At 36.8% G+C, this 18,415-nt stretch overlaps 1 protein-coding gene across 9 annotated transcripts in view; it reads right to left on the reverse strand.

Moving 5' to 3' along the window:
* LETM1 (leucine zipper and EF-hand containing transmembrane protein 1) overlaps positions 1–18,415 on the reverse strand; it is an 80,970-nt gene that overhangs the window by 45,557 nt on the left and 16,998 nt on the right. For all 9 annotated transcript variants that reach the window (XM_056802302.1, XM_056802301.1, XM_007496857.2 and 6 more), the window contains one exon: positions 6,116–6,173. In XM_056802302.1, the coding sequence (XP_056658280.1) occupies positions 6,116–6,173 (58 nt within the window). The remainder of the gene's footprint in view (positions 1–6,115; positions 6,174–18,415) is intronic.

The raw sequence follows: 18,415 nt of genomic DNA on the forward strand, positions 1-18,415 counted from the left end.
AATAAGATAAATGGGGGGTGAGGGGGGGGGGGGGCACAAGACATCCTACAGAAGTAACATTTGTGATTGAATAGGTTAGTATTTAAGATTTGACTCCAGACACTCATTTCCTCATAAATCTTATTTCTAGAATACTAGTAGACACCACCAAGAGGCAGAGCCAAGATAGTGGAATAAGGTAGAAATGATTTCCTTGAGCTCTTCCAAATTAACCTCTAAACAACTATTATTTTTTTAAAGCCTCAAAATGAATTCTGGAACAGCATAACCAACAAAAGGATGGAGTGTAAGAATATTCCAGTCCAAGACAACTTAGAAATCTGGCAGAAAAGATCTAACTCACTAGGGTATGTTACAGTTAAAAGAGTGGTTGCCATAAACTGTTACAGACAAAAGAGTGGTTGCCATAAACTGTGACCGCGAAAATATGGTTTCAAGACTTTGAATTGCCAAAACTGTAAAGATAATTTTAGTGTCTTGAATTTATATTAAAAAATAAAGTGGTCGCCATGGGAAAAATTCCCAAATATGAAATACCCAAGTCAGCTGGGTTTTATGGAGATTTAATTAATACAAATGAAGGAATTAAGGAAAGGGAAAGAGACAGAGTAAGAGGAAATAATAGGAAGGCTAGGGCCTAGGCCAATGGCCTAGGCCTTTCTCTTTAAGAGAGAAAACTAAGTCAGTCTTTAATCACTCACCACAAGATTGTCCCAAGCAAAACTCTAGTTTTCAGAGAGACCCTCCAGTTCAGCTCCTGAGCTCAACTGATCCGAACTCCCCCTGAAGACAACTCCTTTTAAAGAGAATTTTCTCCTATGTCACCTCCCCTAAGTTTTCAGGTCTACCAATCACAGTAGATGCTTTTTCAAAGGACTGACCATTCTTAATTCACATCTTGTTATCACCTTCTCTGGGTAGACTAAAACTTCTGAGTATTTCACACCTCTTTGCTTAGGTTGTCCCTTGCAAGTTGCCTGACCTTTTAGTGATTAATTTGACCTTCATAGGTACTTAGCACCCTTTTGTATTAGATCTAAAAATAGACCTAGCTTAAGGGCTTGGCCTCACTATAAATATGGGTTGGGGACTTTTTTCATTGTTCAGTAAGGAGTTTTACAACTTTATCTTCCCCTTAAGGTATGCCAAAATATGGGTGGAGTAAGGTTAAGTTCTCAATACATTCCTGACCTAGTACCTACATTGTTTAAATGGGGAATAACCTAACCAAATCTTCTAAGGTTAGAATCTGAGAAATTTTAAGATTCACCGGTAAGAGGGGAATACAATCCAGCACAGGCAGCATCCAGATAAGATAGCAGCAAGGCACAGTTTGTAATCAGGCACACCCCACCCCCACCCCATCCACCATATAGGCAACCAGGCCCACATGACTCTAGGTATAGTCCCCCAGGTAGCCAAATTCCATGTGCCTGCACTCCCCCCCACCCCAAGAGCAGAGCCCAACTTTAGCATAAAAGTAAAAGCCATGAAATAAACTAGAAAAATGAGCAAAAGCAAACAAACAAAAAATAATGAACTTATCCAAGAAAGTTATGTGACAGGGAAGATCAAAACACAAATACAAAATGGGACAATAATGTCAAAACAGTTACATGTGTAGTCTTAAAGGAAAGGTTGAAATGGTATTCAGCCCAAAAAGAACTCTGGGATAAGCTCAAAAAGGATTTTAGAAATCAGTTAAAGAGAGACAAGAAGAAAAACTAGGAAAAGAAATGAATGATGCAAGAGAATTATGAAAAAAGAATCAGCAAGGAGACTACAGCATTAAATCACAAGGATCCCACACCATGATCACCAGGAAAACAGGGAAGGTTCAATATTAGAAAAACCATCAGCATAACTGCCCATATCAATAACAAAACCAATAGAAACCATACAATTATTTCAATTGATGCAGAAAAGGTTTTGACAAAACATCAATTCCATATAAAAATGTTAGAAAATACTGGAATGGAGCTTTCCTTAAAGTGATATATGGCATCTATCTAAAACTACTGGCAAGCATTATCTTTAATGGGAAAAATTAAAACCCTTCCCAATGAGATGAGGAGTGAAGCAATGATATCTATTATCACCATCACTATTTTAATATTGTACTAGAAAAGCTAATTATAGCAATAAGAGTAGGAAAAAAATTGAAGGGATTAGAATAGGTAATGAGAAAACAAAATTACCAGTCTCATTGGAAACACACAACTGACCTAGAAAACAGAATCAGGAGAGAGATTCAAGAATTACTGGACTTCTAGAAAGCCACAATCAAAAAAAGTCTAGACATCATATTACAAGAAACTTTTAAGGAAAATACCTTGCTATTCTTGAATAAGAGGGTAAAAAATAGAAACTGAAGGAATCACCAATCACTTCCTGAATGAGATCCCACAATAAAAATTTCCACGAATATCATAGCCAAATTCTAGAGCTCCCAGGTCAAGGAGAAAATATTGCAAGCAGCCATAAAGAAACAATTTAAATATCATGGAGCCAAAGCAGTCAGGCTCAGATAAGATTTAGCAATTTTCATGTTAAAGGAGCTTAGGTCTTAGAATATGATATTTTGGAAGACAAATGATCTAGGGGGGAAAAAAAACCTATCCAGAGAAACTGAAATTAATCCTTTGGAAGTGTAAACTTTAAATTACTCCACCCTACTTAAACCTTACTTTAGGGGAAGATAAAAGTTGTAATCTCCTAATTGAACAATGAAAGTACTTAGTTCTCACCTTATAGTGAAGCTAGAACTTAAAGCTAAGTCATTTTAGACCTTAATACAAAAAGGTGTTAAGTAACTATAAAGGTTAAATTAATTACAAAAAGGTCAAGTAACTAATAAAAGGTGAACTTAACAAAGAAGTGTTAAGTAACTCAAGATATAATCAAATCAAAGAAGGTGAGAACTAAAAGTATGGGCAGTCCTGGAGAAAAAAAAGCCTTTAATGTGATTGGTAGATGTGAAAATTTAGAAGAGGAGACACAAGGGTGAAAGGGCTATATATTTACTCCCTTGCTGTCTCCAAAAATACTTATTGGCTCTTTCCCTTATTGGCGGTGGAGAGTTAGCTGAGAACAGCGTGCTGAGCCTTCCAGCATCTTAGCGTGGCTACAAGCATTTGTCTGTTTCGGTGGTGAGTTTCTGGCTGAGTTTCCTCCTTTACTTTCTAACTTTATCCTCTTGGAAGCCTCTAATCTTCTTCAGAGACCTAGAGGGGGGATTTTAAACTCCCCCTGGCATAGACCAGGCAGGAGAAATCCTAAATCCTCTTCCCTCCTTAAATTTCTTCCCTCTATATTAATTAAATTACCATAAAATTCCAGACTGACTTGGGTATTTAATTTGGAACTCCCCTGGCAACCAATTAAATCTAGATTTTAAGTCACAACTCAAAAATTATCTAACAGAAGAAAACAATTAACTTTTAATGAAATAGAGGGCTTCTAAGCATTCCCAATGAAAAGTCCAGAGCTGAACAGGAAATATGATTTTCAAATACAAGACTCAAAAAAAAAAAAAGCTACACATGAAAGAAAAATCATAAGGAACTCAATGGAGTTTTTCAACTGTTTACATTTCTATATGATGATATATGTAACGCCTAAGAATTTTATCCTTAACAGGGCAGTTAGAAATAGTCTGTATTGAAAGAAACTATGAGTATATCAATTACTTTGGGATAATCTCCAAAAAAGGATTTAGGCACGAAAAAAAAGGCTGTACTGGAAAAAGGGGAAAGGGAAAGAGAATGGGAAAATTTTTCTCACAAAAAAAAAAGATGTACAAGGGAAAGTTCTTATAATAAAATGGGAAAATTAGGGAGTGGTGGGCAATGTTTGAAGTTCACTCTCAGAACTGGTTCACTTCATTGGAACTTTGTTTCCTCAAAACTGATTCAAAGAGGGAAAAACCATATATATCCACTCAGTTGGAAATAGAAATCCATTTTACCCAACAGGGAGACAGAAGGGGAAGAGGATAAAAAATATGAAAGAGAGGGATTGATTAAAGGAAGGATTGTTTGGGGGAGGCAGTAGTTGGACGCAAGAGAGACTTCTGAGGAAGAACAGGATAAAAAGAGAGAAAGAATAAAGAATAAAATGGGATGGAAGGGACTTCTGAAGTTAGTGAGACTATGATTACAAACACACTGAGCTAACACACAGAATGGAAGCAGACAGCAGAATTCAACAATATATTGTGTATGAGAAACATATTTGGCAGAGAAAGACACACACAGAGCTAAAATAAAGCACTGGAGTAGTATCTATAATGTTCCAGATAACTTGAAGAGGATGGGGCAGACCTCAGACAAAGCAAAAACAGCCCTGACTGAAAAGAGATCAACAGGGAAACAATATTTTGCTAAAAGGTATCATAGACAATGAAGTAATTATCAAAAAATTTTACAGCAAATTTCTCCAAAAAAGGCTTCCTTTCTCAAAAGTATTGGAATCTGAATCAAACTATAAAAAATAAGAGTCATTCTCCAACTGATATAAGATCAAAGGAAATGAACAAAGGTATTTTTCATAAAAAGAAATCAAAGCTATCTGTAGTCATTTGAAGAAATGATCTAAATCACTATTAATTAGAGAAACGTAAATTAAAACAGTTCTGAGACACCACCTCACATCTACCAGAACTGACAAATGTTGGAGGGAACAAGGGAAAATAGGTATATTAACAAACTGTTGGTGGATTTGTGAACTGGTCCAATATTTGGAGAACAATCTGGAACTATACCCAAAGGGTTTTTAAACTGTGAATACTCTTTGGCCCAGCAATACCAATATTAGATCTTTACCCCAAAGAAATAAAAGAAAAAAGAAAATGATCTATATAAACAAAAATATCTTTAGCAGCTTTTTTTGTGGTGGCAAAAACTGGAAACTGAAGGGATGTTCTTCAGCTAAAGAAGGGATGAACAATTTTTGGCATATGATTGTGAAGGCTACTATTGTGCTAAAGAAATGACCAGGGGGGTGATTTCAGGAAATATATAAGAATAATATGAGCGGATACAAAGCAAAGTGAAAATAACTGGAAGATTATTGTACACAGTAACAGCAATGTTGAAATGATGTTCAACTGTGAAAGATTTGGCTTCTCTGATTAATATAGTGACCTAAGACAATTCTAAAGGACACATGATGGAAACATGCTATTTACCTCCAGGAAGAGAACTTATGAGCTCTGAGTATAAATTGAAGTATATTTTTCTCATTTTCTTTTCTTTTTTTCTTTTGCTCTTTTTTTTATGATATGGCCAATATGGAAATGTTTTGCATGATTTCACATATATGACTGATGTTATATTGTTTGATTTCTCAATGGGTAGGGTAGGGGGAAGAGGAGGAGAGACAGAGAATTTGGAACTCAAAAAATGTTTTTTTAAATGCTGAAAATAAATAAGAAAATTTTTTGAGGTTTTTTTAAAATAAATACTCTCTGTTTGGGTAAAGAAATTATTTTGGGGGGCAGCTGGGTAGCTCAGTGGATTGAGAGTCAGGCCTAGAGAAGGGAGGTCCTAGGTTCAAATCTGGCCTCAGACACTTCCCAGCTGTGTGACCCTGGGCAAGTCACTTGACCCCCATTGCCTAGCCCTTACCACTCTTCTGCCTTGGAGCCAATACACAGTATTGACTCCAAGACGGAAGGTAAGGGTTTAAAAAAAAAAAAGAAATTATTTTGTCACCATGCCACTATTATTTAATCATCCTCCTAGAAAATTATCTATCAGAAATGGCCACAAGTTTGACCTTGTTCATTTGGTCACAAATACACTAACCGTGATTACCAATTTACATACATCAAAATGAGAAAGACAAAATAAATATCTGATAATATTCTCAATATTACAAGTACAAGTACAATAGTATAAGATAACATGTAGTGACATCTCCAGATATTCAAGAAAAAAAGATAAAGAATAGATAAGAAAAAAGAAGGATGGTTTGATATTCTTTTTTTTTTTCCAGAGGAATGTTTCCCCAAATCTCTCATAATATTTAAGACGGGCACATACTGTCCTTAAACTGTCAGGAACTTATAAAGAATTAGAGAAAAAATTTGATGTCATGTTTAACTGTTACTTACGTATGGTTTATCAACCTCAGAGATGTACAACTAAGACAAGCACGATCTCCCAGACTACCTAAAACCAAAAACAAAGAAAAAAATTACATCCCAACCATTCCAAATTTACACTTCAGTAAAGTTATTTGAATTTTTAAAAAGAAATATTTAGTGAACTATTATAAATCAATTACTATGTAAGCTAAATAAAACTCATTCTGTATAGTTTAATTTAATCACACATTTCCTGACTGATTTCTCTTATACCACTTATTGCACAGTCTACTTACACAAGAGTCCACCATGTATTTCTACACCGACTTTTGGGTCACCTCTAACTTTGACCCTTAAAAAATCTATATTCTTCCAATATTTACAACTATAAAGTATCATTAGGAAAACATTCATTAAAAACGTGCTATTTCCTATGTGTATATACATCTATTTGTGTGGTTTTCAAAATAAATGTGAATAATTGTATTGTCAGTTTCCAAATAATTTTTTTAAAAAACGTGCTATTATGTCAGGGAGCCTTTTAAGATTGTTAAACACCCTATGTGATTTTTCCAAATGCAAGCTAGCCTGTTCTCTTTTTTCTGTTAAATTTAAGATCTGCCCATCTTAATGTCCATTTATAGCACTTTTTCAAAATATACATGATTTGCCACTCCAACTAGACTGTGGGCAATAACAATTCCTATTTTATTCATCACCTAATTGATTTTTTCCTACATGGATTATTAAAACAGCCAGCCTCTTTTTCAGCAAACCTCATTTTTATTCTAGGCTTTGATGCAAACAGAATGATGTTATCTGTAAATGAGAGTATCTGATGACCTCACCATTTTATATAAGGAAGCCCTCTTCCATTTGGACCTTGAGCAGAACATTTCCCATGGCAATACTGAGCGCTCTAACAAGTACACACTTCCCTCATTTGCCTCAATTGACAATAATTAGTTATCTCTGTTTGCAGTGATCAAGGAACCTTATATAATCTTAAGATATGTACATTTAAGACTTCTTATTAGAAAAGAATATTTAGGTTTGTATTTTATTTTAATGCTTGTCATAACAGACAATAAGCACAAATGGCTCTCATATCCCCTATGCCCTTCAATCAGTTCTGAAGAGAAACATGTGATCCACTGTAAAAAATTGCTTCTAAAAACCTGTCTGTTATCATTTCATATTTTCTTCAAGGATACCACAAATAATTCTCAAAAATTTTACAATGATTAGGAAGCAGGTCTATGAGTTGCTGGTTATTACCAGTCTCTTAATTACTTGGTTCTGTGAACAAAACCATCTGATTTTTTTCATTATTCTGATACTTCCCCTCTCCTTTATAAACAAATATAAAATATGTCTGACTTGAAGTCAAAGAAACAAGTTCAAATTTCATTCCTAACATTTATGCCCTATTTATTTATGCCTATAGGCAAATAACTTAACCACTGAACCTCAGTCTCCTTTCATAAAATGAGGAGGCAGAGGACACCTGGGTGGCTCAGTGGATTGAGAGCAAGGCCTAGAGACAGAAGGTCCTAGGTTCAAGAATGTGGCCTCAGACATTTCCCAGCTGTGTGACCCTATACAAGTTACTTAACTCTCATGGCCTAGCCCATTACCACTCTTCTGCCTTGGAACCAATACAAAGTACTGATTCTAAGACAGAAGGTAAGGGCCCAAAAAATAAATTAATTAAATAAAGTAAAATGAGAGGGCAGACCTAGAAGATTTTTAAGGTCCCTTCCATATTCAGGAAGAAACCAGGGTCTCAGTGAGAGTCAGAAGTTGACAGGAGGGAGAAAGTAAGAGATTTAAAATAAAAGCTCCCGACTCCATGAAGAAGGCATTCCAGAGAGCAAAATAAAAAGGGTAGGCAGGAATTTAGAGTGGGCATGAATAGGTTGAGTAAAGGGCTATGCAAAGAAGGTAGTGACCAGAGAGAAGTTGGAGAAGGTATTTGAATAATGAATGATAATCTGGGGTTCTGAATCACTACAATAGGAGTTTGTTAATCATTAAGAAATGAGTTCAGGTATATTATTAACATCTTCAGGGGCTTGGCCCACAGTAGAGCCTTCTCAGTTAGGCAACTGAGAACCAAAATGACATTCCTCCCATTAGGCAGGAGACTTGAAGAAGCAGCCTGCTGAAAAGGAAAATCACAGGATTTGAAGTCAAGAGAGACCTGAATTCAGCTATATGACTACCAGCTAATTACTGAAGCTCTCTGAAGCTTTTTCCTCATCTGTAAATGTAATAATAAAATTTTAAAAAATAAATGTTAATACCTACCTCAAAGGGCTATTATGAAGATCAGAAAAGATAATAAAGCACTAAAATGTTATAACTTTCACTAACCATTATTAATTCAATCCAATAAATATCATTAGAGAGGCAGCATGGCTTAAAGTAGGCTGGCTTTATAACAACATCCTACCTTTGACATATCTAAAAGTTAAGTGACCATACACAAGCATGTCACTATCTCTGGGAGATTAAGGCAACTAAGACTATAAATTGCAGAAGGTTGGCAATCTTAACCAATAGAGTATGAAGATTAAATTTAACTCTCCCCTGATTATAACAAGGAAATTAATTAACTCTCCCCTGATAGTGAAGATTAAATTGTAACCCCTGACTATTTTTAGCACACCAACTTAAAACTGAGTATGAAGATCTGCCCATTTAGATCTAATCACCAAAAGTGTAAACATCCCACTTAATCACTGAGTGAGAGGTCTGTGACCCACATGTGCAATAGAGGGGAAGACACTGGAAGTGATGCAAGAGAAAATGTCTTTAAAAGGGAATGACGACTTTCTGAAGAAATTCAATTCTTCATGCTTTCGAGTTGAGACTGGTGAAGAGGGGCAGAAGAATCTGCTGACTGGACCTGAGACTGACACATGGTGAGTGAAAAGCTGACTCTTAGCTGCTGGATTTTTCTGAAGAGACTTCCCCATGTCCTGGGCTACAAGGGCGGAGGACTATCCAGTTGAGGACTAAACTCCCCTGCCTGGGTTGAACCAGGGAGCTGGAGATAAATTACTTAGTATTTAAGCTAGATTTCTTATCTTATCCTCTCTCTGATTTCTTACTTCACTCTTTCTACAATTTGTAAATAAATTGTAAATAAATCTCTTTGGAATTAATTAAATTCCTGGCGACCACACTCTTAATAATCCAGTCCAACCTTTTTATAAGTAACCCCCTTTTCACCCTCACAAGAGGGAGTCTCCTGCACTGATGAAATCATCTCACCCTTCAAAAAGATTAAACAAATTAAGACATTTCCAGCAGACTGGCCCAAGTATATAAGATGAAAAATTCAGCTAAGCCATTTTATATCAAGCTTTTACCCAAGGATGCTTCCTTCTCAGTCATCTAAAACGGTCATTTCAATGGTATAAAGAACTTCTATACTATATTCATGGTGCACCTGAGAAAGAAGCATACAGAGATGACCCCTAACAATAGTAATGGACATGGGAGCAATGGCAATAGAGAACAGACACTCTCAACCTGAGTGCTACCCCGACTGGAGTTTTGAGGGGCAGATGTAGCCTGCTGGCTCCAGAGTCAGAACTCACATGCTATAGTAGTTTGTATGTGCATAGTCACAATTTATGTTGTCTCCACTAGAATGCAAGTTCCTTAGGGGCAGGGACCATTTTTACCTTTCTTTGTATCTTCGCCCTGGATTTTAAATTGATACATCATGTTTTGAGATAGTCACTTCCCTATAAACATCCTTTACTATGTGGTTCCTTCCCTCAAAACAAAGAAGTAGCCAGTTAAGCACGAAATTCTTATTCAGCAATTGGGACCTAAATACAGGCTCTTCTTTCCTCACAGGAAGGACAGGTTTCTGGACTATATCGCTCATCTGAGTCAACACTGGCCGCTATACTTGACTTACATTTTCTCCAGCAGCATCTTTCTTTGCCCATCTGTCCCTGTATATCATTTTTTCAGTTCTGCTTCTTCCTGTGTCTGACCTTCCTACACATAGATTTTTTTCATACTGACAGAAGTAGGGTGGCAGAATGGATAGAGCTGGTCCCAGACTCAGGGAAACCTGGATTCCCAGGCCTGCTCCTGCCACACATTGGCTGTGTTAGCCCAGGTAAGTTACTTAACCCCTCAGTGTCCCAGGCAAACTCTCCAAGGCTATAAACTGCAGATCTGCATTGGCAGATGGAGTTCCCTATCCTGATAAAAGCAATTGGTCCAATAAAAAAAATCCTACTTCATTTTATGGAAATGAAGCATTACCTCAAAGATGTTTTAATTTGCATTTCTTTTATTAGTGATTTGAAGTATTTTTATGTGGTTGTTTTGCATTTCTATTTCTGTAGGTTGCACATATCCTATGACCAGTTAGGTATTGAGAAATGATGTCAGGTCTTATAAATTTGTGGCAACTCCCCAGAAATTCTAGGTATTAGATACTTATAAAAGATGTTTCATAAGAGCTATCTTTCAAGAGACAAGTGAGAAAAGAATACAAATTTGTTTTCAAAAGAAAAAATGATCAACAAATAACTTAGAAAATATTTACATATCACTTATGAGAGAAATGAAAATGAAAATAATCCTCAGTCATCAATAAACAATAATTAAGCATTACTATAGACAAGATATATGAATTTAATATAAATTACACCCCTTTCTTCCTTTTAGAAAGGAAAGTTTTAAAAACCCATTTTGTTAGGTCTCAGCCCCACCCTTTGATTAGGCATACATGCATGCTATATGGAAGGGCACCAGAGGCCTCAAGGTTCCCTGGCATATAGGAATATGCTGGCTTCTGGTACCCTGTGGCTTCAAGAAGATTGGCCTCTGCCCAGGACTGAGGTCAAGTCTGTCCAACCAGAGAGATCCAAAAGGAGTAACCTCACCAGGGTTATAAATTAGGGCTTGAGGAAGCAGCAGAGGTCTTGGCTCTTGACTCTTGGTTTGAAGACTTGTCTGGAGGGGCAGTTCTGCTGGCTTTGGCTAGGAAGCAGCACATACTGGCACCGTCCCTCTTGGCTAGTGAACACAAGGTAAGCAGCAAACGCAGATCAGCTAGGTGCAGCCATGTGACAAACTGCCTTTCTTCAACTTTCACTATCTAATTAATAATTATACATTAATATACAATCTATAAAGATTTTTAATCCTAACAGGTACTGTGCTAAACACTAAGGGATACAATGGCATTATATTGATGTCTTACACTGGATTTAAGTGAAACAAAGCTGCAAAAGTCGTCAGCCTCACTCCCTATTCCAAAGTCATCAAAGTCTGGTGGTGAGATAAAAGTCAGGGTGACAGCTGATAGCCAGGGATGTCTGTCCAAGCTCTAAGCACTCCATGGCGGCGCCTGCTTCAGCCGTCTTTATGTTGTTAGAACAAATTATTCGCACTTCCCTTTTCCACCAGGGGAAGTCTTCTCATGCTTAGGCACTCACTAATTCACTAACAGGTTTGAGGTCTGTTGGGTTATCTTTAACAGGTTTAGCCTGCCACGGCCCATGCTACAGATTCTTAAAGCCACAGGTGAGAGAGTTGGGTGAAAGGTGGACACCAAAGATGGATAAGCAGCCTGAAAAGGCTCAGCAAGCCTTCACACCACAGGTGCTAGTCCTCCCAGAAAACCCCCTACACCATACTAACAGATATAAAAGGCAAGAAATTTCTATTATAATGCAGGAAACAATATGTAAATAACTACATATATATATATATGTGTATATATATATATATATATATATATATATATAAAATGCAGCACATCTAGATTCTGGGGATTCTCATGCTCACACTGATGAGGTAGGTCCCCAGAGTTTGGTCTCTCTCTCTAAGAGCTAGAGATAGATATAATTTATTAGGAGCATAAAGTCCCCATCTGTGTACATACTACTCTAAGTATTAGTACACATCAATTCATCATTGAGGTTTGATTAACTTTGTTTTATAAAAGTTATTTACTAGATAAGAGTTGGGCTCAAGTTTAGAGAATGTGTCAAGAAATAATCTAGAGCTCCTTGTTGCTCCTTTTTCCCATTCATGGGGTGCTCAAGAAGTTCCCCTTGAGAAGTTTCTTTGGGTTCTTTGTGGAGCCCTGAATGTCTCTCCCATTTTTCCCCACTAAGGCTCCCAATACAGTGCAAGACACTGACAGTTGTTGCAAGGCTAGGACTAGAAGGTGATACAGAAAATAAAATCCAGATTCTCTGGTCCTAAGTGGAAGTTCAAGTCATCTTCTTGTCAATGTGTACTTAACCTACTATACAAGAGAAGTTCACAATTTCATGTACAACTCTCTTTCTGTCCATTAGATACTGAAATACTCCTGTTATTTGTTAATTTTTAAAAAAGGAAAATATGTTGTCTGAATTTAGCAAAGACAACATTAAAAGGCAATCAAATACAACAGAGATCATTGGTGCCACATGATCAAAATGAAAGCATGTGTCCTTTCTCAACTGTCAAACTGATCTTCCCAAAGTGAAGTTCTGACTATACCACTCTCCTTTTTAATCAACTCCAGTGGCTCCCCATATAGAAAATGATGTTTTTCTCTGGTGTCTCAAGCCTAGAATGCCCCCCTTCTTAGCTCTGACTAATGACTTCTTTAGCTTTTTTTAAGTCCCAGTTAAAACTCTACCTTCTACAGAAAGCCTTCCCCAACCCCTCTTCATTCTAGTGTCTTCTCTCTGAATTATTTCCTGTTTATCCTGTATATAGCTTGCTTTGTATATATTTTTGCACATTATTTCTCTTATTAGACTGTAAGGTCTTTGAGAGCAGGGACTTTTCTTTGCCTCTTTTTTTGTATTCCCAGTACCTGGCATATAGGTACTTACTAAATATTTACTGATTAAGTAATTATTTAGTTTTTAACCTGGTCCCTTCTTCCCTTTCAGGTTCTTTTTCACTGCCCTCCTCTTTGACATATCCTATAATCCAAAATCCCTGGCTTCCTTACTCTTCCTCACAAAAGACAATCCATCTTCCAACTTGGTATGCTTTCACTGGTTGTCAGCTATGCATGCTCTCCTTCTTAATTCCACCTCGACTTCCTTCTAGTCTCAGCATCTCACCCTCTAGAAGAAGCCTTTCCCAGTTCTCCTTAATCTGTTGATTTTCTCCACTTTACCCTGTATTCATCATATCTATAAATAGCTATTTGCATGTTGTCTCCCTATTAGACTGTGAGATCCTAGAGGGCAGAACCTGGTCATTTTTTGTTTGTTTATGCCTTTCTTTGTATTTCTAGCACGGAGCACACCACCTCATATACAGCAAACACTAAATAAATGCTCATTGATAAACAATCTGTGAAAACTATTTCAACAGAAATTAAGTGTCCAAACATCTAGGAATTCAGTGGGATTCAGTACTAATATGTCAATATATCCCTGAGCATAGAGGAGTATATACAGTGAGTCCTCAAAAATACCTAAATATAAAAGATCCAAAAAGAGTTTTAAAGACATTATATCCAGTAAGAGAAAAAAGAGAACCAGATCTCATATGGGTTATTTTATGGAAAATGATATTATTTATATGTAACTATGATATAGTGTAAGAATTTAAATTTAGGTTTTTATGCTAATACAAAAGTTCTAAAGTAATATTGTGGTCATTGATTTAAAAATATTACAGCTTAAGTCAAAATGACTTCTAGAAGCTTTATTTACAAAGAGGTGGAAAGAGTGAAAGTGAAAAAATGTAGATAAAGAGACAGAAAGTACTGCCTAGCTACCAATACCCTGAGTTTAATCCTAATTGTCTCCAGAACCCAAATGCTAATCCAAAATCCTAATAGGAAGTCAAAATCCCAAGAGCCAGGAAACTAAAGAATACCCCAAGGAGACCCTTCAGTGCACACAAGTCTAAGACTGCCAAGAATCTCACCAGAACTGGCCTTTTTAAAGCAGTTTTCTCCACCTCACTTCCTGTCACTCCCCCTCTTTACAGGAACCAATCACAGTCTTTCAATTTGCCTAGCACTCAGTGGCCTCTGGAGTTGTCACCCATTGTAGTAAATGACTTGTGAACTCTCATACTTGGTGACTGGTAAGGTACTAAGTAGGGGTACTTAAATTTTTGATTGATTAAGTTGCTGATTGATAGACAAAGAGAATTTGATTCTTTCTTCACAATAGGAAACAAAATAACAGCAGTTTTATAAAACTGTTAACCCTATTTAGTAGTAGCAAGAGATGTACCACAAGAATGAATAACAGACAGAGGGAAACATTGATTCATAGTGTCACTACACCTGAAAGGCAATGTCTTAGTCAACCTGTCCTAAATTCAAGTTCCACCTCTAATATATATTAGCTCTAGGACCACAGACAAGACACTTAAGCTTTCCTTACCTCTAAGACTATAAATTATAGATATCAATTGCCAATGTGCATCAGCTATAGGGAAGAGCTCTCTATATTGAAATGAAATAACTAGTCTAGACTGTACCTTCTCATAAAATCAACAAATCTATTCTAAAGGAATGGGAGTTGGCTTGTCTGTACCCATTACTGACAGTCTGAGTCAGAATTTTCTTGGATTGCTGATAGCCTGACACTGTCAATTGTGGGCTGTGAAGTCAGGGAAACTCAGGTCACAGAAAAATACAACTCATGTGTTATTTATGGCACACTGCATGCAATAAATAAACACCATCATCACTACAAAGTCATGAAAAAGCTTTTTCCCATCAAAGAATTTGAATAAATTAGTTCTGTACCCTATTTCCCAGTATATTCTGTGAAGATCTCAGGACTTAGCAATATAGGACCTTGGTTCAAATCTTACCTCTGTGGGACTAAGTCAATTCTTAGTCCTGGGCTTTAATTTCTTTCTCTGAAAAATAATGGGACAGAACTAGATGACCTAAAATTTCCAGCAGGGATTGTTTCATTGTTTGTACATGTCTCCCTAGTGCCTAGCAAAGGGCTGGCACTAAAGAGGATCTTAATTCAAGATGAATGATTCCAGCTCTCTTCCAACTCTAAATCATTTCATTTAATGGTGCTCCCACAGGGCACCAGTAGCTAAAATAGTTCTATAGTAAGCCCCTGTCCATGAGACAGTAAAACTCCATTGCCATGTGTTTTACTCTCTTGACAGAAAACATGATTCTCTCCTTCTATGGTTCTGTTTTGACCAAACTTTCCCAACATTCCCCATAGAGACATATATCCCAAAAAGTATAAGTAGGATTTTTTTTTCAACTGGGGCAAAAACAATTCGAGGGGAAGGAAGCGCAATGCCAAGTTAACTCACAAAGGTAGAAGACAATTGGACGACTTCAGTGCCAAGAGAAAATAGACTAGTTTAGCCAAAAAGGAGTTTGGAGAGGAAAAAGCAAGTCCCAGAAAAAGGGACACCATAGCCAAATCCTGGGGAAGGGGGCCAAAGGGTTATCATACCCTATGGGCAGGCCAGGTGTCATCATCCTGCTGTAAAGTAGAGCTCTGCCCACTTCACTGTAAATACTCCTTTCCTCTCCTGAATAAGCTACATTACCCTGCACTTACTCTGATAACACTTTAGAATTCTTTTTAGATGTGGAATTCAAATGTAGCTTCCTTGCCTAGATGCCTTTCATTCCTTCCTGCTCAATAAAGGCTCATGGATTCCCTAAGTTCCTTTTTCTTCTGAGCACCAAGAGAGTGATATCAACATTATATTGAATGTTTTGTTGAGTCTTCTTATACATCAAATGATGTGACTCAAGGTCTCAGTTTCCTCATCTGTACAAGGAAGGCACTGGACTACTGGGGCTGAGGTCTCTTTAGGGTAGTTCTACCTCTAGGATTCTATAAGTCAAAAGGCTTGGATTAGAGCCCCAACTTCAATACTCAGTAGTTATATGATCTGGGAGGCATGTCCTTAGCTTCTCAACCTCACATCTCTCAACTAGAGAGAGTAGGCTAGACCTACTAGTTCTCAAAAGGCTTGTGTGAAAAAAAGTGCTTTAGAGCATAAAATAAATGTGATTTTAAGAAACATTCTAATAAAATAAATCTTCCCTGAAATAGAATTCCAGTTTCCAGGTTGGGAGGGGCCTCCATAATTATCTAGTTTAATTTATATAGGGACAAGAATTCCTCGGATTAAAGGCCTTTAGAAGTATTCCCTAACAATAAACCTAAAATTGTCTCTTTGCAACTTCTACCTTTTGCTCTTAGTTTCACCTTTGGAATCAGCAAAAGAAATCTACTTCCAGCCCATCCAATGCCTAAAGAGTGCTAACTACTATCAAGTCCTCCTTGGGTTTACTCTTTTCTAGATTGAACATCTGTCACAGTTCTTTAAACTGAACCTCATGGAATGACCTCAGGCCCTTTCTGCATCCTGATTGCAGAATCTTCACTGCAATATCTGGTCCATCAATATTTTTTTTTTCTAAAAGGTAGAATCCAGAGGTAAATCAAATGTCAAAGGTAGTAGAACAACTAACTGTAGTCTGAGGGGCTGGGTTCAAATGAAACTCTGAGGTTTCCTCCCTGTGTGACCCTGGACAAGTCATTTCAGGCCCTTATCTATAAAATAAGGTAGTTGAAGATATGACCTTTGAGCCCCCTTCTAGCTATCAAGCTGGGATCTTATCTACATGCTATGTCTCAGTACCTAAAATCCTTGTAGTTTTTTACACTATTTAACTCACCACACCTTTTCCAGATAAACTGCCCCTTAGCCTCATCTCCCACACTCTGTACTTATTAGGCTAATTTTTCAAAACCAGAGGCAAAATTTCACACTAATGACCATTACATTTCATCTTAATAGATTTGGCTCACTTACAACTTGTCAAGAGCTTTTTGAATCCTGCCTTTGCCCAAATAGTAATATCGACTATCTGTCCTAGTTTTGTGTCATCTACAAATTTGATAGCCATGCCACTTTTGCCTTTATGAAAATTGTTAATAAAAATGTTAAAAGCACAAGTCCAAACACAAATGTCTAAGGCTCTCAACTAAGGACTTACTTCCAAGATGGCATGATAATTCTTCTTTGAGTCTGACCATTCAACCAGTTCCTAAGTCACAAGCTGTACAAGAAAAAACATCTAGAGCATTCTTGCACCTAACAGTTTATTAATAGTGTCAAAAGGCTCAGTCATCACCTATTCCTTTGAAATGTTCATTAACCAACTCCTTAAGAATAAATTTGAGAATTTTGCCAAGAATCAACATCAAGCTTACTGGCCTATGGTTTGTGAATTCTGTTAGCTTCCTCTTTAAAAGTGGAGAATTTCTTTCTTTCCCTAAGATGGTTTTTCAAAAAACTCTTATTTATTTTTCCTATCTTTTAAAAACTTTTATTATTCCTTTATTCACCAACCTCAGCTCATTCTAAACTTCAGCATTCCTGACACTATTCTTTTTTATTTTAGTTTTTTTCCAACTACGTGTAAATTTGTTTTAATTTTTTTAATTCGAATTCAAATTTTTCTCCTTCCTTCTCTCTCTGTTATCTCTTCCTTGAGAAGGCAAGAAATTTTATATTCCTGACACTAATCTTAAAGGTCCAGACATACTTCTGATTCATCCTCTACTGCTTCTTATGTATGTCTTTTAAAAATCTAAGTTGTGGACTTGTACAAGAATATTCATAGTTGCACTCTTTGTGGTGGCCAAAAATTGGAAAACGAGGGGATGCCCTTCAATTGGGGAATGGCTAAACAAATTGTGGTATATGTTGGTGATGGAATACTATTGTGCTAAAAGGAATAATAAAGTGGAGGAATTCCATGGAGACTGGAACAACCTCCAGGAAGTGATGCAGAGCGAAAGGAGCAGAACCAAAAAAACATTATACACAGAGTCTGATACATTGTGGTACAATCGAAGGTGATGGACTTCTCCATTAGTGGCAATGCAGTGTCCCTGAACAATCTGCAGGGATCTAAAAAATACTATCCACAAGCAGAGGATAAACTGTGGAAGTAAAAACACCGATGAAAAGCAACTGCTTGACTACAGGGTTAAAGGGGATATGACTGAGGAGAGACTCTAAATGAACACTATAATGCAAATTCCAACAACAGGGAAATGGGTTCGAGTCAAGAACACATGTGATAACTAGTGGAATCATGCGTCGGCTATGGGAGAGGGAAAGGTGGTGGGAGGGGGGAGGGGAGGAAAAGAAAATGATCTTTGTTTCCAGTGAATAATGTATGGAAATGACCAAATAAAATAATGTTTAAAATTAAAAAAAAAAATCTAAGTTGTGAAAGAGTTCTTCACCCATGTGAATATTTACACAATCCTATAGGTATAATTTCCACTTTAAATATAATTCTCC

This window comes from Monodelphis domestica, chromosome 6 (genome assembly GCF_027887165.1).
Source record: "Monodelphis domestica isolate mMonDom1 chromosome 6, mMonDom1.pri, whole genome shotgun sequence".
NCBI lineage: Eukaryota > Metazoa > Chordata > Mammalia > Didelphimorphia > Didelphidae > Monodelphis > Monodelphis domestica.